This window comes from Lissotriton vulgaris, chromosome 2_2, assembly GCF_964263255.1.
Source record: "Lissotriton vulgaris chromosome 2_2, aLisVul1.2, whole genome shotgun sequence".
Classification (NCBI taxonomy): domain Eukaryota; kingdom Metazoa; phylum Chordata; class Amphibia; order Caudata; family Salamandridae; genus Lissotriton; species Lissotriton vulgaris.
In genome coordinates, this window is record NC_141688.1 from 194,065,573 (window position 1) to 194,088,058 (window position 22,486).

Below are 22,486 nucleotides of genomic sequence, written 5' to 3' on the forward strand. Positions count from 1 at the left end.
ATTTTTTATAACAAAATGTTTCCACTTTGAAAATCAGCAACAAATGGTGAAAAATCTTGAATAACTGAATGAAAGCTAAAAACTGAAAGCTTAAAAGCCTCTATTTTGAGCACAGCAAGCAAAGTTCTATACAGCTTCACTTAATTGTATGAAGGGCTATTTAAGAGCAACCACATCTTCACTACTCTTCTGTTGGATGTATCCACCACGCCAGAGAGCCTACAAACCTAGATATGTCAAACATTTGTGTCCCCAAGTACTGCTGAGGGGATGTCTTATCTCCCTGAAGGGACCTGAATCACCAAGATCAAGCAGGCTTCAAGAAGAACTCTCCCGAGACCCAAGTGAATATCTTGTCCCCTAAAGGCATGAGTGTACACAATAGGTGACTTGCCACTACAAAGCAATAGGTAACTTTCCACAAGTCAGTTATTTTTTTACGAGAAAAGGGGAAAAAACCCACAAACTCAATTTCACTCAAATTCAATAGAACAATTTGTATTAACGGACATTACACAGTGCCTTAACACTTTACTCCTTTCCTAGTGAAAATGGACAAAACCAGATTTATGAAGGGTATACCCGAATACTCTAATCCATGACGTCTGCGCAACATAACCACACACGCTATGTACAAAAACATATTACATTTGTACAAAGTCCTTAGATGTAGTAAAATTGCCAGACATCTTAGAATGGAATTTTTTCTTTATCACATTAAAGGACTTTATCATTTATATAAAAACCTTTATTACAGCCCATTAGGCTACCTCTTTACCTGCATATGAACCTCTCAACACTTCACTTTCAAGGACTCACCAAGTCTGGCCTTTTTTACTCCACTTGCATTTGTTTTGGCCTAGAACCTGGACTGCAGTTCCATGATGACATTAAAGAACATGGGTGTAGATTCTTTTTAAAAGGTCTACTTCTCCAAAGGACAAGATGACTCAGAAATGTCCTTTTATTGTGTTATGTTAAAATTATTTATAGAGCGCACAAACACAGGTTGGTTTCTTGGTGCAAAATAGAGGAGTAGCCAGAGTCTTGGCGAGTTATTCATATGCTTGGATAAACAGCCAGGTCTTAAGGAGTCTCTGGAATGTCAAAAGGTCTGTCAAGCAGGAGAGCATTCCAGAGGTGGGGGCCAACACTGCAAATCTGCTACTGCCTAGTCTCTTCATTTTATATGTAGGTTCGGCCAGGACGTTCATGTGGGGAGAGCGTAAATTTGAGGGTAGGTGTATATATATATATATATATATTACCTACTGGCGTTCGCCAATAGGTATATATAGTTAGGATTTTTTCCCTATGGGATTTTTGAAAATTCTATGTCTAATAACTTTGGCGTTTGTGGACGGAATCGGCTGAAATTTTCACATTTTGTTTCTGAGCAGCCCCTGAAAATTTGGTGGGGTTTCGTCAAGGGGGGGCCGAGAAAAAAGGGGGGTCCCAAAACGCGTTTTTCCCATTTATTTTTCCATAGGGCGGTTGGACTCACTTTTAGCTCGAACGGCTGAATGGATTTGCACGAAACTTGGCAAAATTGTAGGGACTGTTAGCCCGATGTGCCTTTGCTAGGTCTCAATATATGTGCTCCAGTAGTTTTTGAGAAATTAACGTTCAAAACAAGATATATATCTGTAACAGCGCTCCGGGCAGCGATCCGGTCCGCTTACTTTTCGCGAAACGGAACTTTGCGCGCAGAAAGCGGATTGGCTCTCCGGTGTCTGTCAACATTCTAAACAGTCCGGAGCAGCCGCCATCTTATCTCTCGGTAGGATCGAGAGAGAAGAAGAGGTGAAAAACGAAGGGGGAATTTATTGAAAGGGGGCAAGGTATACCCCTCTTGACCCCCTAGGAATGTTGTTGGGGTTATTAAAGGGTCCCTTGGGGAAAATAAAAAAAAAATGATTTTTCACGGTAGAAGCGCTTCACGGGCCGCGAACTGGGCCGCAAACTGGTAGCGAAACGGGAATTCGGCATTTTGTGCTTCGTTTTAATTGTTTAGAGACAAAAATTATCGCCGCACATCGGCCAAAATGCATGAATATTGCTGAAAAGTCAGCAATATTCATGCATTATCCAGCAAATGCTCTTAGCCATGTTATCCACCTTCCATTGGATAACATGGCTAAAAACTGCTCTGTGCGTGAGCTTTTTTTTTTTTTTGCTGCGTGACGTGTGTTAACGTTCGATTCGATGGAAATCAGGAAGTGTTGACCACCATTTTGTCACTGCGAGTAAATATTTTGTTATAAATGAATCCTTATTGATAAACATTGTCTGCGCCATCTTGCGTTTTTGTCCAATGCCACAATTTTGTCGTGCACGGCAGCCATTTTAGATGCCTTGACCAGGGCCACTCTCTGCACTCCGCCGATCCTCAGCATGGCTCCCCACCCTCGCAAGCATCTCCGCCACGCACTGGTCACCCCCGCTCTTTCTCTCATGCATGGGCCATATACTTCCCCCCATCTGCGCTGCTCTTCTCTGAGAATCACACCCTGTGCCCGCCCGACACCTCCCTTTCACCCTATTCACTACCGCACCCTCTGACACTCCTCTTCCTCTGTGTCCGATTGTCCAGGCCGGACCTAGGCTATCACCTAGCCCTGCGGATGTAGTTTATGGCCCCAGCTGTAGAGTATCCAGACATGCCAACCCTCCCGATTCAGGCGTGAGACTACTGATTTCAGTGCTAGTCTCCCGCCTCCCGATTCCTGCAAGCAAAAACCCGGGGGCATATTACCAACAACTAGCGATAATTTTTGTCTCTAACTTGTTTAGAGACAAAAATTATCGCCGCACATCGGCGAATTTTATCGCACATAAACCTTGCTAATAGCAAGGTTTATCGCAAATGCGATAAAAAACGGCCGCAATGCATGAATATTGTTGAAAAGTCAGCGATATTCATGCATTATACAGCAAATGCTCTTAGCCATGTTATCCACTTCCCATTGGATAACATGGCTAAAACTGCTTAGGGCAGGTGTTAGGTTTTGGAGATATTCGCGCTTAGCGCGAATATCTCCAAAAGTTGGTAATAGGAGATAGCGATGGTTAGGGACTGTTTCCAGTCGCTAAAATCTTGGCACGCCCACTTTGCATGTCATTAGTGATAAATATCACTGATATGCAAAGCGGGGCCCAAGATGGTCGCTATCTCCTTTTAGCTGTCACTAACTGGTGTTAGCGACAGCTTGGTAATAGGGAGATAATTTTATCTCTTTTTTTTTTGGCTTTTAAAGCCCAAAAAGCGGAAAAAAAAACCCTTGATAATATGCCCCAAGATTTCTCGGGGGTTTCAGCTGACAAGGCTTAGTATTGTGTTACGTGCTAATTTTTCCAGGAAACGTCAGAGGGTCGATGCAGGGGTTCTAGAAGGGGTGATAAACCATTTAAGCCTCATGAACAAGCGCATGGTCTTTTAAAGATTTGTGAAGTACTCGGGGCGGCGGTGTGTGTGTGCCCTCTTTCAGGAGCGGGCGGGAGGGGGACCGGCCAGCAACTTGCCAGGCCAGGCAGTGTTCAACACGTGCATCACCCTTTCTCTGCCTGCTATTGCGCTCCATGCTTCGGAAAGGTAAGAAAAAGAACGTGCATTTGAGTTTGAAATGTCCGATCTTGTAGCAGTACACTTGCAAAGCCCACACATGACAATAACCCGATTCAAGGCCCCATTCACCCGATTTTTTAAACATATATAGCACTCCAACAAAGTTAGATTTTAAAACTTTATTAACATTTAACTATAATGAACGGAACAAAAACTGTAAAAACATTTAAACATTTTTCACCCAAAAAAGCAACAATGGTCAGAAGCTGTCTTTTGTGCGAATAGTCCCAAGGCAGCACAACGTGCAGAGTTCTGGACGGCACCCAGGTGATGTCGCCTGGGTGCCGCACTGGTTTTGGGATCCTACAATGCTGCTCCGAAAATTGGCGTGGGGCGTCCCGGGTGGGGCGGGGGGAGGCCTCGTCAGTAGGGGTCTGTTGTGCGAATAGTCCCAAGGCAGCAGAACGCGCTGAGATGTTGATGGCACCCAGGTGATGTCCAGTAAACTGCTGCACTGGTTTTGGTATCCTACAATGCTGCTCCGAAAATTTGCGTGCGGCGGCCCGGGGGGGGGGGGGGTGGGGGGGGGTCGTGGGGGAGGCGGCGTGAACGGGCCTCCCCAGGTGGCGGCCATCCAGCTGAGTTGCGCCCGCTCTTGCGGCTACAGCGTCTCGCTCACCATGTTGTTGAGTTGCTCCCACTCTTGCAGTGCAGCGATAGGCGGCTGCCACATGACTCTTAAAATGGCGGACGGCTCTTCGGTTTTGGGCCTGGTCCACTGAAATGGCCCTGGGACACCTTGGAACTCGGACGCTTGCCTGCTAGGGCTTGGGGTCCATTCTCGAAAAGCGTCCCCTCAGCCGTGAAGATTCTACAAAAGTCTTGGGGGCCCCCGACTCCCGCAGGCTTCCGGTGGGGAGCGGCTGCCATGATTGCTCGCGGAATGACCACGACGGAGCCACGAGATGGTGGTGCTCTCATGCTGACGCCAGCTTCAGTCTGAATGATCCAGAAACAAGGTGGGGCTTTCATCGTTTGGGAAAAAAAAATGTTGTAAACCAATGAAAAGTGTTATTTTTAGGTCATATGACCAAGCCTTCCATCTTTAGGAAACCAAAAGTAAAATGATCCAATGAAAAGTTTTATAAACAAGTCACATGACCTGTTATGCGGCATAGGGCTACAAAAAGCGTAGAAAATCCGTTGGCACGTGAGGCGGCGTCAGTAGCGGACCGATGTGCGAATAGGCCGAAGGCAGCACAACGCGCCGAGATCCGGATGGCACCGAGTTAGTGTCCAGCAAGTTGCTGCACTGGTGTGGCTATCCTACAATGCTGCGCCGAAAGACGGCGTGTCCAGCTGAGTTGCGGTCACTCTTGTGGTACAGTGACTCGAACGCGCCGAGATCCGGATGGCACCGAGGTGGTGTCCAGCAAATTGCCGCACTGGTGTGGCCATCCTACAATGCTGCGCCGAAAGACGGCGTGTCCAGCTGAGTTGCGGTCACTCTTGCGGTACAGTCACTCGAACGCGCCGAGATCCGGATGGCACCGAGGTGGTGTCCAGCAAATTGCCGCACTGGTGTGGCCATCCTACAATGCTGCGCCGAAAGACGGCGTGTCCAGCTGAGTTGCGGTCACTCTTGTGGTACAGTGAGTCGAACGTGCCGAGATCCGGATGGCACCGAGGTTGTATGTATTATAGCGCACAGCTACCCGCAGTGGGTGTCCCGGCGCTTGCTTAGGGAACCCGTCCTGGTATTCCCCTGTGAGATAACCCTGGCAGGGTATCCACAAGGTGAAAGCCAGGCATCCCGCCGCGAGGGGCCGTTGTGGAGATTAAGCAAGCTATTGCCCAGAGTCGCAGAGTGTGAACCCGTGAGTCGAGAAGGCACCGGAGCGAGAATTATCGAGCCCATGGAATTTTTAGCCCAAGACCCGCCGAGGCGGGGAATTGAACCCTGGTCCAGGGCCGATCTCAGCTTCCGGGTCTGCCGCCTCTAACCCCTGAGCCACACTTCTCCACGAAGTGTGTCCAGCAAGTTGCCGCACTGGTGTGGCCATCCTACAATGCTGCGCCGAAAGTCGGCGTGAGGTGCCCCGTTGGCTTATGAGGTGATGTCAGTAGTGGACCGATGTGTGAATAGGTCGGAACCAGCACAAGGCGCCAAGATCCGAATGGCAAGTCCTGGATGTTGAGTGCCTCAGTTGAGAGTTCTGAGCAGTGCTTGTAAGACTGTCTGAAGCTTATTTGCACCTGCTGCAGCTTCACTATTGCCCTGGTGTGGCCAAAGGTCGCACATGACATAGGCGGCCGGCTCCCGAGGTCCGGCGGAACTTTTTTCCTTTTCCTTTCTGCTTCTTTTCCTACAATCCGTTTCATCTGAAGACACGACCAGGTCCCTCAATGTGTGCAGGGGGACGCTATTGATTGAATGAAAATGGCGGCTTGACACAAAGCTGACTCGAGCGTTGCTGTTGATGCTATACAGACAAAAATTGGTTTTCAGTTTGTACATTCTTCAGGATTTTTTTTTCTATCCAAGTCTGATTGAGAGTTTGTAGAAAAATGGCTTCAGATTTTCCACATACTACTCTTCAACATTCTTCCTAAATGTAACAATGTGAAACTCACTAGGAGAACGGCTGTTTCTGTTTCCTTTCAAAATGCTGCCAACAATATTTTCTGAATGGAAGACACCATCTTGTAGCATAAAGGGCCGAAAGGGGTTCTGGTCTGGCCGATGGTTGGTGGAGACATTTTGACTATATCTTGGACCTGCCCGGCCTCGCCCAAAATGGCGCCGGTATAAATGGGACTCGTAATTCCTTGCCCGCAAATGTATATCTAGAAAATGTTATTGTAAGTGGCCCTGTCGTATTTTAATTACAAAATGTACGTCCACCGATTCCGCAACTGTTAGACACCTTTGTTCTTGCAACCTAATGGCCCGCTCGTTACGTTCCTCTACAGTGTAAATGTCTCCTCATCATATACGATTTCAGTTTGCTCCGTGGCCGGCCCACGTGGTTATAGGCCCGTATTTGTATACTGACATTTTCACAATAAATATTTTTAAAACAAAACACGGTAGTAGTATTTACATTGGTAAAGTTTTTACTTTTAGTCACGGTTTTCGAATCAGTAAAAGGCAAGTGAAATAAAGCAGTCCAATTACATGACGGATAAAAGGTATAATATGTAGGAACGCAGTAAAGATAAATGGTCAAGGGCAGTTGTGTTTTTCATTTCTGCAACATAAAGTGATCGATAAGAATCTGATAATCAGGCGTATCGGCGACTAAGACAGCAGGCCGAATCTCTTTTACTCAACGGCTCCGTCATGGAAGGAAGAAACGCCCTTTTTCTCGAAAAAGGAATATATTTTACTTGCAGGACAGTTGTAAATTTTCCGGGAAAGTACATTAGCCTGGAATATTATAACATATGTTTAAAAAAAAATAATGTTCGAAAACAATAAAAAGCGTAATTTTTAGGTCATATGACCAAGCTTTTCATCATTAAAATAACAAAAGTAAAATGAACCAATGAAAAGTTTTATTAACAAGTCACATGACCTGTTATGCTTACGTTACGCGCTGCGCGCCGCGCCTCGGATCACTTCCGGGTGCGCTAACGCGGCGTGTCATATAACGCATTACGCGACAACGTAGGTCAAGAATATAGTCAAAATGTCTCCACCAACCAGCGTTCGGAACACAACCCCTTTCAGCAGTCCAAAAAGTTCTGTTAAATGACAACAGAGGGGACAGGCAACAAGAACCATCAGTCAAAGAGGGGAGGGCAAGTTCTTCTCTTCCGGGTCATGTTGGGGCGCTACCGGAACTGATCGAATTGGTAGTCTACAGTGTTTCTGGATGTTTCAGACTAAAGCTGGCGTAAGCATGAGAGCACTACCATCTCGTAGCTCCGTCGTGGCCATTCCACGAGCAATCATGGCAGCCGCTCCCCACCAGAAGCCTGCGGGAGTCGGAGGCCCCCAAGACTTTTGTAGAATCTTCACGGCTGAGGGGACGCTTTCGAGAATGGGACCCAAGCCCTATCAGGGAAGCGTCCGAGTTCAAAGGTGTCCCAGGGCCATTTTAGTGGACCAGGCCCAAAACCGAAGAGCCGGCCGCCATTTTGAGAGTCCTGTGGCAGCCGCCTATCGCTGCACCGCAAGAGCGGGAGCAACTCAACTACATGATGAGCGAGACGCTGTAGTCGTAAGAGCGGGCGGTAAACAGCTGAATGGCGGAAGAGGCACAGTGTAGCAAAAGCGGGCGGAATGGCAACTGAAACGGTAAAGGGGCGCCCCACTACAGCGTGTCTTCAGGTCAAACGGATTGTGGGACAAGGTCCAGAATTGAAGAGTCATCAAAAGGCAAAAAGTTCCGCCGGACCCCGGGAGCCGGCCGCCTATGTCGGGGGCGATCTCAGGCTACACCAGTGCTATAAGACTTGGGGAGGGTGTCGGAGCCAAGCGTCTTCTCCGAGTCCATGGCCATCACACCGCCCCTCAGGGGCCTCCGTCAAGCTGTTTAGGAAGGTAACATATCACATTGTTTTCTAATGCAGTCAGGTCCACAAACGACACTCACTTACTTTGAGAATAGTGAAGCTGCAGTAGGTGGAAATAAGCTTCAGACAGTGTTACAAGCACTGCTCAGAACTCTTAACTATGGCACCCAACATCCAGAACTTATGCCATTTGAGAATGGCAGTGACATTGCAGCAACTCAGGGACCAAAACCATTAACGTACTTTCACGTATGAAAATCTTACTTGGGGAGGGGGCAGGAGCGAAGCGCCCCCTCCCAGTCCGCGCCACCACACCGTATGTTGAAAATCTGAAGCCATCGTTCTACAAAGTGAACCAACCTTGGATTGAAAAATCTAGAAAAATGTACAAACTGAAAACCAGTTTTGGTCTGCATAGCATCAGTAGCAACGCTTGCTATCAGAGTGCATGAGTTTCATGCTCGATCGATTGAGCTAGCCGGATCGGGCAATAAAAAGTATAAAATAGTTATGTAAATAGTTATTTAATAAAATGTTTTACCCTGTTTCTTTGCTGGTGTGTTGTCTATATTTTTAATATTTGCATAGGGTTTGTCGTTATTTTGGGCGGGGTGGGTGACTGAGTCGAGCTGTCTTGCAGCCCTCATGGTGTGGAGCTCAGTTCATCTCACTATTTTCGTATTTCTCATGAAGGGTTGTTCCTAATATTTCTATTTTAGCGAGGTCAAAAAGAGATCCAATTAGTGGCCTACTGATTTTGCTCGATTACTTTTATTTTTTTACACGATTTTTCACTATCTGCAAAGACTAAACAGAGTATTGCGACTTTGTGCTTGTTTGTAAATAGAGAATGATCCAAAGAGAACCAATTCTAAAACAGTAAATGCTTGGATAACAATCAATCAAATGGAGAGACAAGCAGGCACGACGGATTACAATGGGGGCAAAGGCCTGCATTAACTACCGTTCACTATCTGCAAAGAGAGAGTACTACTAAGAGAAAAGAGGGGAGGGGGGGGGGCAGCGTTCAAAGCACATCAGCGTCCATAAATACGAAAATGTTTTTATCTATCACGTACTTGACATTTTAAAGCTTTTCATATTTGCTATTAAAAAACCAATGAAATTCACAGAAAAAACCATAGGTTATAGTGGATATATAGTTAGGAATTTGCATTTACAAAACCTTGAAAATTCAATGAAAAAACCATTGGTTTTAGGCCATATATAGTTAGGGATTTGCATTTACAAAACCTTATTTTACTCGCATAAAACCATTGAAATTCCATATATAGTTATAAGCGCTAACTATATATCGCGCACCCGCAATCCACTGCTGATGATGTCACATATTACATCATTCATGACATGGTTAGTGACATCACTGATGACATCACTGATGACATCTCAAATGACATCACTGATGACATCACTGAAAACCTCTCATTTGACATGACTGATAACATCACTGATGATATCATTCATGTGATAATACCATGAACCTCTTCAGACTCTAATATAACCTTAGATACAATCAGTGTAAACAGACAGTCACAGACTGTCACTCATCCATGGAGTTACTCACACACCTAGTCAGTTATGCCAAAAATCAATCACACCTCCATTTTCTCAACTATACAGTTATACACACCTTACTTATTCAAACATATACTAACACATATTTACTTTACTCTCTTATACAATCTCTGATACATGTTCACAATGATCCATACAGCCACTCACACATTCACTGGCTCTTATGCACAGTTATTTATAGATGTCAACTCTCACATGTACTGTGTTTTACATATGTACTTAATTTGACATGTAGCACTGAGATATCCATTCACTCACTAATACACTCATGCACAGTCAACCGCCCATACAGCTGTTTGCACATGCACTTTTGAATCTATACATATAGTGAATCAACTACTCACACATCTATGTACAGAGTCACACACCGCCCAGCCACCCATACACACACACTCAGTTTCCCATACAAATACTTGGACAACCAATCAATAACCCATACAGTTACTCATATAGCTACTGATCAACATATGCAGCAGTTTGTAGAACAACAGATATAATGATGCACAAATTAAAACAGTTTAGTCACTAACCCATGCACTCAGTGAGACACATTTAATCACTCACTCAATCAGTCAGTCATGCACCTAGTAAATCCTTCATCCAGACACTTATACATCCACTCATTCTTCAATATGTAAAACATATTTTAACTTTACAGAAACATACAGTCACTGGATGTTGTCATCAGTGATGTCATCAGTGATGTCATCTGAGATGTCATCAGTGATGTCATCAGTGATGTAATTTGAGATGTCATCAGTGATGTCATCAGTGATGTCACTAACCATGTCATGAATGATGTAATATGTGACATCATCATCAGTGGATTGCGGGTGCGCGATATATAGTTAGCGCTTATAACTATATATGGAATTTCAATGGTTTTATGCGAGTAAAATAAGGTTTTGTAAATGCAAATCCCTAACTATATATGGCCTAAAACCAATGGTTTTTTGATTGAACATATATATATATATATATATATATATATATATATATATATATATATATATATATATATATATATATATATATATATATATATATATATATATCTGAATGAGATGGGAGACAACTTTCGGACAGGTTCAATGCAGAGATTTAAAAATGAGACACCCGAATTTTAAAGCGCAGAGTTGTGTTACAGGGAGTCAATGTAGTTTCCACACGAGAGGGGAAGCGTGTTGCTATCTTGGCTGATGGAAAACCAGCCTGGTGGCCTGATTCTACACTAATTGCAGTCTTTTCACTAGGTACGCCGGCAGACTGAAATAAAATGAATTAGTATAGTCTATGTGAGAAATGACCAAGGCGAGGATGGCCTGAACCAGTGCTTTCCTAGTGAGAAATCTACTGATCTTCCTTATCTTCCGCAACTGGAAGAAGCTGGTAGGTCACAGTTGATTGCAACCTCAAGGCTCTTAACTGAGTTAGATGGCACTGGGGGAGAGCCCAGTTCATTTGACCAAAAATTTGGGCTCCAAGGGTTGTGGGCCCGCCTAACAAGCTCAATTCGATTTTATCCGGATTTAGCTTTAGGTGGTTGATGTTCATACAGTTGCAGATGTGCAACGTTGTGGATTGGAAATCAAGAATGGAATCAGGCAATGTTGTCAATAGTAAGGATTAGTTGCAGGTCATCTGTGTAATTAAATGTGCTCAAGTCTCTTTCCCCCAAGGCACATAATCAAAGGGAGGAGGTACAGATTGAACAGGTGCCGGGATACTGAAGATTCCTGTGGGACTCCGCAAGGAGGCTTAGCATTAGGCGCTGTGAAGTGGGAGAGGCGAACGGACTGGGAGAAGTCCTCCAAAAAGGATGTAATCCATCTGAGAGCTGAACCCTGAAGTCCTAATTCCCGACACGGTCCACCAGAATTCCATGGCCGACTGTCTCAAAAGCCGCGGATAAACCTAAAAACACTAAAGCCTGAGGGGTGCCCTTACCGGCTTCCTTCATTAGTTCGTCCAACACCGTCAGTATTACTGCCTCAGTTGACTGAAAGGGAAAAAAACCTGCTTGATGAGGATCAAGGAATTAAGACCGTTCAATAAATGAACAGAGGCTATTCACCACGTGAGATTCCAATACCTTGGCCAGGAAAGGAAGCAAAGATATGGGGCTATAATTGAGTGGGAACATGGGGTTGGCCCCAGGTTTTTTTTATAAAGGGAACTACGATAGCTTTTTGAAGGCTCTAGGAGCTCGGCCATGTATTAATGACTTGTTAAAAAAATGGCAGGGTTTGCAGTAAAAACTTCTCTTAAAATATAGGGTGGACAGCTGTCAGCAGGAGATCCAGACTTAACTTTGATCAGTAGTTCCAAGAAGGCTTCTCGGCTGATTGCTGGGAATTGATGCACAGAGCAAGGGATTCTCTGTGCAGTTGGAAGAGTTTTGTTAACAGGGCTAGCAGAGATGCTAGCTTTAATCATAGTAATTATGTTGATAGAGAAGCTATTCAAGGACCTATAGAGCGACTGGGATGGAACTGATTTTATGGTAACTGTCAGGATAAGATAACTCATTGACAATAGAGAATATTTCTTGGGATTTATTGGCAGAATTCATAATCTTTGAGGAGAAATAGGTGGCTTTGGTAGTTTGAATGGATTTGTATATTCCTTAAGCTGAGCTGAGTTCCGTCTCCAATTTCATTAAGTTTGGTGCAGGGCTAGTGTTTGAGCTTTTAAATCTTTCGAGAACAATCTCTGGGCCTCATGACATCTCACTGTTTTTGTTATCCTGAAGGGGGTATGTTCAATGCTAGCTGCTATTAACTAAGCCATGATGTCTTCCTCACTAATGTTCACAGATGGCTGATTAATGGGTACTGTGTTCACTAGTGAGCTGCAGAAGGCATTGATGTCAATGCTGTTCCATTTCCTAACCATAAGCCTTCCCTTAGCTGGAGGTTTGCATGTGGTGGCATTATTATTCACAAACTTTATTAGAAAGTATTTAGACCATGTGCAGGAGACACGGTCAATGACAATGACGACACCGTAAGATCAGATGTCTAAATATGATCTAGAGTGTGTCCTTTGGTATGTGTAGGAGATGTCACATGTTGGATACAGTTCAATCCACTAAGCAGATCAGTCAAATATGAAGAGTGTGGGCCCACTATCACGTCATTGGTCCAATAGTTAAAATCTCTTAGCAGTGCTTTAGCATGGTTATCAGATGGGCCATCTGCTCACCTAATATTTGGGGGGAAATGGGCATGTTCTAAGGGGGTCTGTATAGCAGTAAACAAAGTAAGGGTGCAGACGCAGAATCAAGTTTAATAACTTAATTGTCCACCGCGCTAATATCAAACGCAGTGAGTGTGTTGAATTTAAGTTCATGACGAAATATGGCAGCTACCCATCCCCCTATTTTCCCAGCCGGTTGATTAGCCTGAAATATATAGTACTTATTGGGGAGGGTGGCCAGAATATCAGGGGCGGACTCCTGTGACAGCCAGGTTTCAGTTGGTAAAAGAATATCTGGTTTACTTAAGTCCAGTATGTGAAATATATCCAATTTATTTCTTGCCAGGGAGCGTGTTCAGAGATATAATTTTAAGTTAAGATGTCCCATGATTATGCTGGCTCTAGGTGTTTTCTGTGACAGAGGGCAATTGATCAAGTTCAGGGAAGGTGTCCCTCATTTCCATAATACCGGACGATTAATCTGGAGCCAATAGAGGGATTAAGAGGTCAGATTTCAAAGTGTAGACACTTTAAATCAGTCTGGTGTAGTTTAAAAATTGGGCATAATGACTGGCCCCTGGCGGATGCAAACCTTTCCTGTAAACACATAATTTTGTCCCTTATGGTGCCATGCATTGTGGTGAAATTATTGCAGTGTTCCATTTATATCAAAGTTATAATAATATCCTCCCTGACTATGGAAGTGCTCATTTTATTTGATATGAGGTTTAGATTCAAGCAAGGCTCTGATTTGGTCACCTTTCCACAAATCTACGTACAGGGGATGGAAAGAAGTGGGAAGGTCTGGAATGCCCTTTCAGTCTTGGTACATCCACACATGTTAAGAGTATCCACCAACTTCTCTCTATTCCCTTCCGTTAAAGGAAAAGGTAGGAAATTAACTCCTGATAAAGATAACACAAACTTTTTTCTTTATTGGTGGAGAAGCAAATGGGTAGAGGGAAAGTGAATTTGCAATTACCGAGCAGATTTTCATATGAGCAAATACACATGAATATTAGATCATGCAAAGTGGAATTCAGAAAAGCTTGCTAGATGGGCCCCTAATTTATTTTCATATGGCCAATAATGGCTTTGCACTGATTCTCCATTATTAATCTTCTGTTTTCTAAAAAAAAAAGTATCAGGAGCATTATAAGTACCTGGGAACATTATAACTAGCCTCAAACTGTTAAATGTGTACATGCATTTGTACTGGGGCCGCTGTCATCAAAGCAAGCGGAGCTCACAGCATTTTCTTAGATCGGTCACCCTATTGCAAAAGGTGTTTGCATTAATAACACACAGACACACACACACTATATATATATATATATATATATATATATATATATATATATATATATATATATATATATATATATATATATATATAGTATTAGCAGTAAGTAGTCCTCTTTAATAGATCTGAGCTGTGGTACTATAAACTGTCAGCAAAAAGGCTTGTGTTGTAGTGGGTATTACTTACTTGCCCGGTGGACAAATTAAATATGAAAACTTTTTCTTTAATCCTGAACAATATATTCTGACGATAGGCAAAATGAATTCCACCCCATAAGAGGTCAGCTTCCTCAACCTTTATTCAATTTTTATGATAAGGTGGATGACATACGTCTGATACTACCACATTCACTAAATTCTTTCCCGGTGGGTTTGGTGGTTTTACTTTCTGTGCATCCAATCAACCATCTCTGGCGGCAATAAAAACTAAGCTAGTCAAGAATAATGCCTTTTCCCAGATTTTGTATAATCAAATATGCCCATCACTCTCTGTTGGAAAGTATCCATTATCTAATATCCAGAAATAGCTATCAACCATTCATTGTTTTTGGAGAGCACCACTCTATAAATTCCGATGAGGTTGTCTGTACATTATCGAAATGATGATCACTCCATTTATCTTTCATGGTATATCCATTTTACTTCCTCCACTCCCCTCCAGAGTACTGCAATATCTTGCAGATAAGCCTACAAAAACTCACCTTTAACAATTTTAAACACATACACATCTAGGAGGTGTAACATTCCAGAATTCACTTGCTACAAGAAGTTGCTGATGCTACCCCTTTGGTTTTTCAATCTACCCAAGTTTTGAACAACCCAAAATATTTTTTAAATCTTCTCTTTCACATATCTTCTCTTTACAAGAATATGATACCAATAATCCCCTCCACAAGATACGCTTAACTTATATCAGGAAAGAGTTCCCCAAAACATGTGGCAAATCTTGAGAAGAATAGTTCAAAGGACAATTATGAGGCCGTCAGACAAACTGGTTGATGGGTACTTGCAAATTCAGCAAAGTAGCTGAAAGAGGTACATGAGAAAAATTAACATTTCTTTATAAGTAGCACAAGTTCTGAAGAAAATGTTTTTAACGTATGCTTTTACTAAAAGAAAATGTCAAGAAAACAAAAAACACTGTGCCTGAAAAGAAATACGTTTTGGGCCTAAATTGGGTATACTATAATAGAGATAGTAATTCTCTTTAAAATATTTAGATATTTGAATACATTTTTAAAAACCATTTTATTGGGTTTTCCAATTTGTAGTTACACTCAACATCAGTATCATATAAGAGAATCATGTGTTATGTTACATTTGAATACAAAACATGATGAGAGCCAGTACGCCACAAGAATGGCATCTTCATTTTAGAGGTCTGGAGTGTGCGTCTTTCTGGGGATGGCAAAATAAGACTGTGGGCCTGAAGGTGTAGCACAAGTGGTCAAGAAGAGAGGAAGCATAGCTGCACCAAAGGGGCCAAAGCAGGTGCAGACAAAGTAACTCTACAGCTGGGCAGGGTGTTTTGTGCTCATTAACATACCCCCACTAACCCAAGCCAGCAATGATGAAAAAAGTGACCTCAAGGTGCCTATTATCTGGAGTCAACTTCCAAGAAGGTTAAGGGCACAGATAGCTACTTGTCAGAGGTTTGTCAGAGGTTTAAGAGAATTGAGGCAGCTAGAGTGACCTTTGCATCCCATTGTATAAACACAACTGCAGGACAACTGTGCGCATACATTTAGCAAATAAAGTATAAAAAGGTGCTGTTAAAGCATGGAGAGTTATTACATAATAAAGTACGTAATGCATTAAGACAATGCATTTCTTTACATTACTTCATTATAGCTGAAACAAAATTACCTGATATAACTGAAGGACAAGCATCAATGTAGACCAAAAGGAGTGGAAGATCACAATAATGAATATGTACAAAACCCAGGGAGAACAAGACACAATCTGGGTGATGAAGATCCATAAGCCATCATGATAAAAATCTGTTGCACAGTGTCTTTTCCAATCTGAGGACAGAAACAAGGATCATCATAGAATGCAGGTGATGGGTAATATCCACAAACTAAGGTAATTTACTAGATTACTAGTTGTATGCATACATTTAACAGTGAGACACATATCTCAAGGGCTCGCAGCCACAATAATCAACAGACTTTAAACACCTAATTCTTTTTGATGCTTGATTTATGTGTGTATTCACAAATATTCTGAATTAATGGAAGCATACTCAGTCAATCAGATTGTTGGTCAACCACGTCTTTCTTGTACCACCAATTTCTCTATCAAAGTTACAGCCTTTGCATTATCATCATCAGCCCTAGCAGATACTTTTTGTTCACTTTTGAATGTCTCCCACTGCACACATGTAAAATAGGATCTTCAACATAAAGATAGTCTCTTCATGGAGGATGCCTGGATCTATTCGAAAAAGAAATGAACAACAAAAATACTTACAGACACAGGTTGCGAACACCATCCATCCACACACCATGTTGAGGAAAATCAAAAATAAGAAAAAATAGTGATGGTTTCCTGCACCTGAAAAAATATAAAAAACATGTTTTATTAATTTGAAAATTAACTTCTCAAGAAACTTCAAGATAACAAGAAATGTGCTGTATAGACTGAGCCTTATAAACCTTTTCCTACTTTTCTCTCTCTCGTTTTTATAGCTCATTCCATTATAATTAAAGAGGTATATTAGGAGTCAAGAAAAATAGAGAAGCTACTGTGGCCCTTGTTCAGATTATCTTGGTAAATACAGAAATGTGCCACATTAGTACATAATCCTACTACATCTGTTGAATTACACATAGGTCAAAAACCACAGGAATGTGGAACATTACATGCATGCTTGTATTTCTGCCTTCAGAAACCAAGACCCAATTTTAAGTCTTGATAAGAGTCTGCATTTGTACATAGCCCCAGAAACACCACCAGCGAAAACTGGTGGAAATCACCTGAAATCATAATAATCACTGGCACAGATAACAGGTTTTGCCTGTGGGACCTACTGGCTGCAATGGTTTTTATGTATTCTGTACAACATCTCGGATGCTGTGCTGCTGCATGGCTAAATAAAAAAAATACTACTGCGTAATTTTCTAGGCACCTGAATACAAAAATAGCAGTCACTTTTTTTTTGACCTCAGATCAGCAAAAAACATGCTTAAACCTTTTGTGGGAAAGCGGGTGGGGTAGATACGCAAGAGAGGGTGCAGAAGAAACATGAAGGGCAAAGCGGTGTGGGTAACAACATGGGTTTGAGTGCTGAAGGAACAGAGGGTACAGAATGGGGATGCAACACAGAGGGAATGGTCAAACGAACGAGAGGGAGAGCAACGTGGAACAGAAAAGCAAACAGGTGAGAGCATCTGAAGAGGGTAGTGGCACATTGGCGAGAATGCAAAACGAGTGGCAGAGCACATGAGGGAAAAGACATCACAGAGGGTAGTTGAGAAGAAGCATACAGGCAAGTGCTAGTGGCACAGAAGGGAAAGAAAAGCTAATTGGGGAGACAGGTGGAAAAGAAAATAAGTTACTTACCCTTAACTGTAGTTCTCCAGTACTGGAATCTTTCATAGATTCACATGGTTCAATCATTCGCCATAGTCGAGATGGGAGTCCTTGGTACCAAAAAAAAAGCAATGTAATAATAGAGATAGACTATAGAGGCCATAGGCATTTTAGTTTAGTAACGTTTCCTAGTCATTATTTTTTTTAAAGGATTAAACTTACATCTCAACCAATTAGGTTGCACCACCCTGTAAGAACAATTTTGTGAAAAGCTCTAGTCCCTCAGATCTTTTGACCATGAGTGATAATACGTTAAACTGCACTGAGAGATGGAAGTTGAGATTCCCAGGGGAGGAGGGTGGGTCGGATGTGAATCTATAAAAGATTCGAGTACTGGAGAACTACAGTTGAAGGTAAGTAACTTATTTTGTTTCTCCAGTACTGAAACCTTCATAGATTCACATGCTCAAATCAGACTAAACAGCAGTGAAAAAGCATATTTTCCTTCAAATGTAACACATCCTCTACAGAGGAATACAAAGTATACATAAACGTATAAACAGTGAATAAAATGTGAGTAATGAGTAAGAGGATGGCATAATTTTCCAGGCTGCTGCTCTGCAGATATCTGGCAGTAACACACCAGCAAACAATGCCATGGAAGTAAACATAGTATTGTGGAGTGAGCATGCACTTTTGTGCTTAAAGGTCTGCCAGCCTTCTGGTGAAAGTATGGAATGGTGCTAGATATCCATCTAGAGGCGTTTGTATTGATAGAGGAAAACCTTTTCTTGGAGCACTGTAGGCTACAAAGTCGGTTGGATCTGTGAAAAATCCTAGTCCTATCCAAATAGAACTTTAATCACCTTTTGATATCCAAAGAGTGCAATGCCTGTTCTGTTAACATTTGAGGGTTCGGAAAAAACGACTTGAGAACGACCGGTGCATTGAGATGAAAGTCTGATGGGAATTTAGAAATGAATTTATGGTTTGATTCAAGAATAACCCCATCATGCTTGTTGATGTAGTTTGCCATGGGTGTATTGTCTTTCCAAATGAGTACTGCCGAATTCTGCAATCTAAGAAGGAAAACTTGTAAAGCTAAATGTACTGTCTTTACTCTGAATAGACTGATGTGGACGCAGCGATGAGAAGGCAGCTATTTGTTGTTTGCCTGCAGATCCTGCACGGAAGCTCCCCACCTTTCCAGGTAAGAATCAGTAGTAATGAACAAAGGCAAAGCCCAAGTTAAAAAGGGCAGACCGACTGACAGATGTGCCAGCTGTGTCCATCAGGTGAGGGCTTGGACCATTGCCGGGTTACTAGTATGAGGTTGAGGGTACCTGTAGCTTGTACCCATTGAATGTCAAATTCCTCTTGGAGCCGACGCATTAGTGCACAACAGTATGGCACTAGATGGATGCAGGATGAAAGGATACCTAGCAGGCCTTTGTTGAGGCTAAAAGAAAGTGACTATTTTCTTTGCATTAATTTAGTTAAAGTCATCAGTTTTTACTGTCTCTCTGTTGTGGGGTACGCTTTGTTGAGCGCTGCGTCTAGCAGGGCTCCTAGAAATGCTGTCTGTTGTGACGTTGAAGAACTAATTTGTCTGAATTCAGAGTGAGGCCAAGCTCATTGAACAGATGTATGCAGGCCGTTGTGGACGTATGAGCAGCCTGGTTGGCAGAAGCCTTGACCAACCAGTTGTCGAGATAGGGGAACACTTCATGTTTTTGTTGCCTGAGGAAGGCTGCTACGGGCGCTAATCACTTTGTAAAAATATGAGGGGTGGATCTGAGACCGAAGGGGAGCACTCTGAACTGATGGGGGCAGCCGGCTACTGTGAACCTAAGACATTTCCTTTGTCTTAGATGGATAGTTGTATGGAAATATGTGTCCTGAAGATTGAGGGATGACATGTAATCTCCTCGGTTCAGGAGTTGCAATATATTGTGTAATGCAACCGTGCGTAACAACTGTTTGTTGAAATATTTGTTAAGGTTTCCTAAATCCAGAAATGGTCTCCACTGCTTTGATTTCTTTCAAATTAAAAAGAAACTGGAAGAGAAACCTTTTCTCTCTTGGATAGAGGAACTCTCCCTAAAGCACCTCTCTGAGCATGGTTTGACCACCAACTTGAGAAGTTGCAAATGTTTTTGGATGGAAGCCTGAGGTGGGGTTGAAGGAGGTATCTAGATGAATTTTAATGGGTGGCCAAATTGAACCTGGTCTAACACCCATTGGTTCATTATTTGTTTTGGTTGTGTTGCAAATGATTGGTTCTTCTCCTTGCTACGCTCAATGGAAAAAAACAAGGGAGTAGCCGGGGCCTATAGGAAGTAATTGACGGCGGCTAGCTTATTTGGCTTGTTGTCCAGATTTTCCCCTTGGAAAAGGTCTATAAAAAGGCCCCTGATGTTCGCGGTCTTTGCTGGTATTGAGGTCGAAAATGTGGACTAGTTGAGGAGTATGTTGGGAAGCAGAACTGTTGGTATCACCCTCCATAAGATGGCTGTCCTCTACCTCGAGCATCCCAAGAAGGGCAGCTTTTTATATTTTAAGTTCCCCTATAACTTAGCCGTGTTTTTATTCATTTTTATGGCTTGAGAGCATCATCGATATTGTTTTTTCCAAACAGGGTATCCCCAACATAAAGCAGATCTAATATCTTGATCTAGATCTCAGGCCTGAAGAAGGTAGCTTATGAGATATCCCTGGAGTCTTAACATTGCTGCCACAGCTAGCCATCTGAATCCAGTGGTGCCAATGTCCATGGCATCATGAATAATTTCGGATGATGTGCGTTCACACTTTTGTAAAACCTTCTTAGCTTCACACTTTGTCTTCTGGAAGCTTGTCCAGGTATGGGGCATTCTTAGGCCACATTTGGCTAGCATATTGCTCAAGTACAGCCAGGGGATTTGCTGCTTTCACTGTAAGCGCCGGCATGGAAGAAAAGCGCAATATTACCTTATTTGTTTGGAGGTGCTGTTAGTGGTGTGGAAGGATTTCTGTCCGTGAGCTGTGCCGCCTGTGAAACTACAGAGTCTGGTTGGGGATGTCCTGTGTGACATGCTGGTGCATCCACTTGGGTTCTATAGTGTTTTTTATCGAGACATGATAACACTGCTGCAACTGTTGCTGGATTTCTCATAACTTTTAGGCCCTCCACCCAGATGTTATCAGAAATGTGCATGTACCTCACATGTCTTCGAAAAGGTTACTTGAAGTCATAAAGCAAGCAGTCACTTTGTTTTGCAGTCAGCAGCAGTTCAAATAATCTTGCTGCTCTTTCTAGGAGGTTATAAAAACCTCCTATGTCCTCCAAAGGTGAATCCAGAGGGGGTGAGGTTGGAGATGACTGTGCTGGCAATTCATAATCATCCCATTCATAATGAGTTTTGTGTAGTTCACCTGCTTCCCTTTCTCCTCAGATGCGGTGGGATCTTGTAGCTGTACCACTTGCAGAGTACAATCAGCTGATGTAAGTGTAGGCAATGGTTGCAGATTGTACAGTAATTGAAATTGCTGGTGTTGAAATGTATATAGTATAAGGCAATGTCTTCTGTAGTCTGATAACCTGATTTGTATGTCTGAAACCAGTGATGCCATAACACTCCTTTCATACTGTTCTTCTCGGTAGTGTTCTTGGGGAGCATAAAATTCTTGCTCATAATATTCAACCTCATTGTATTTATTCTCCCGATATTCAACATGAAGTTCTGATAGGCTGTGTGCAGCTCCAAAGGGACCGTCGTCCTCAGAATATTCATCATCTAGAAGACGAGAGGGTAGCCATGAAAACACCATACTTAATGATGTGTGATAAGGCATGAGTACCTTTAACTTTTGGTTTTTAATATAGCTTTGTCCTTTATCGTTGACAAATACGTAGTCATGGCTGTGAGCGACGAAGATGATGATCTTGACTTTTTTGTAGACAGGAGAACTATTGTCAACGGGAGTGCTGGTGTCTTCAGCAGCGTCACCGATTAAGTTGTCATGTGTATCGTTGATGGTATATATAGGAGTACAGCTGGTCGACGTTTAGGTCCTCAATGACGAAGAGGCTGCAGTCAATATGGTGATAGTATTTTAGGTGGATGCAGTCGACACAGCTTTAACTGTTCATCAACGATTATTTTCTCGTCGATGGTGATGTCGTCGACATCTTTCGGTGGAGTAGAGGAAGTTTTCTTACACAAAGTATGTCTCAGAAGGAGATTTTTTGACGAGGAACTGGAGTCTTTACTATCCTTTTGCCCTGAGGGAAGGTCACTTTTGTGTGGCAACTTGGATGGGCTGCGGAATCTGTGAGAGACAGAGGTATTTTCCAATGCTTTTTAGGTGGTTCCTGAGAAGAATGAGACCCAGTAAAATCTCTATCTCTTAAGTGCCTTTTGAAGCAAAATGAAGATGAATCATAGGTGTCGGCATTAGAAACAGGTTCTTGTCTGTACTTAAGCTTTTGTAGCCATGTTAGTAGTGGGCCCTAAATGTTCCTTCAATGTTTTGGAAGAGAAAGTGTGAGATACCTTGCAGTCACTTGTCTTATGGGATAGATAAAGAAAATATATACATACATGTTGAGGGTCATCAGATTGAAGCCTCTTCTTTCTACAAGTGCCACAGGGCTTTAAAAGCCCCTTTATTGGTGTGTCTGATTAGTTCAAAGTCAGTTTAAAAAATCCAAATACCAGATATAGGATATCATATAGTAAATTTTAAACTTTCTGTAGAGATAAATCTGTAAAACTCTTCTGAAACAAG

The 22,486-nt window shown here is 42.6% G+C and overlaps 1 protein-coding gene across 1 annotated transcript in view; it reads right to left on the reverse strand.

Moving 5' to 3' along the window:
- Nucleotides 1-22,486, reverse strand: part of ZDHHC13 (zDHHC palmitoyltransferase 13) — a 322,174-nt gene that overhangs the window by 70,265 nt on the left and 229,423 nt on the right. The window contains exons 14-15 of the mRNA XM_086959524.1: nt 16,655-16,738; nt 16,049-16,206 (exon numbers count right to left, since the gene is read on the reverse strand). Coding sequence (XP_086815650.1) covers nt 16,049-16,206; nt 16,655-16,738 — 242 coding nt within the window. The remainder of the gene's footprint in view (nt 1-16,048; nt 16,207-16,654; nt 16,739-22,486) is intronic.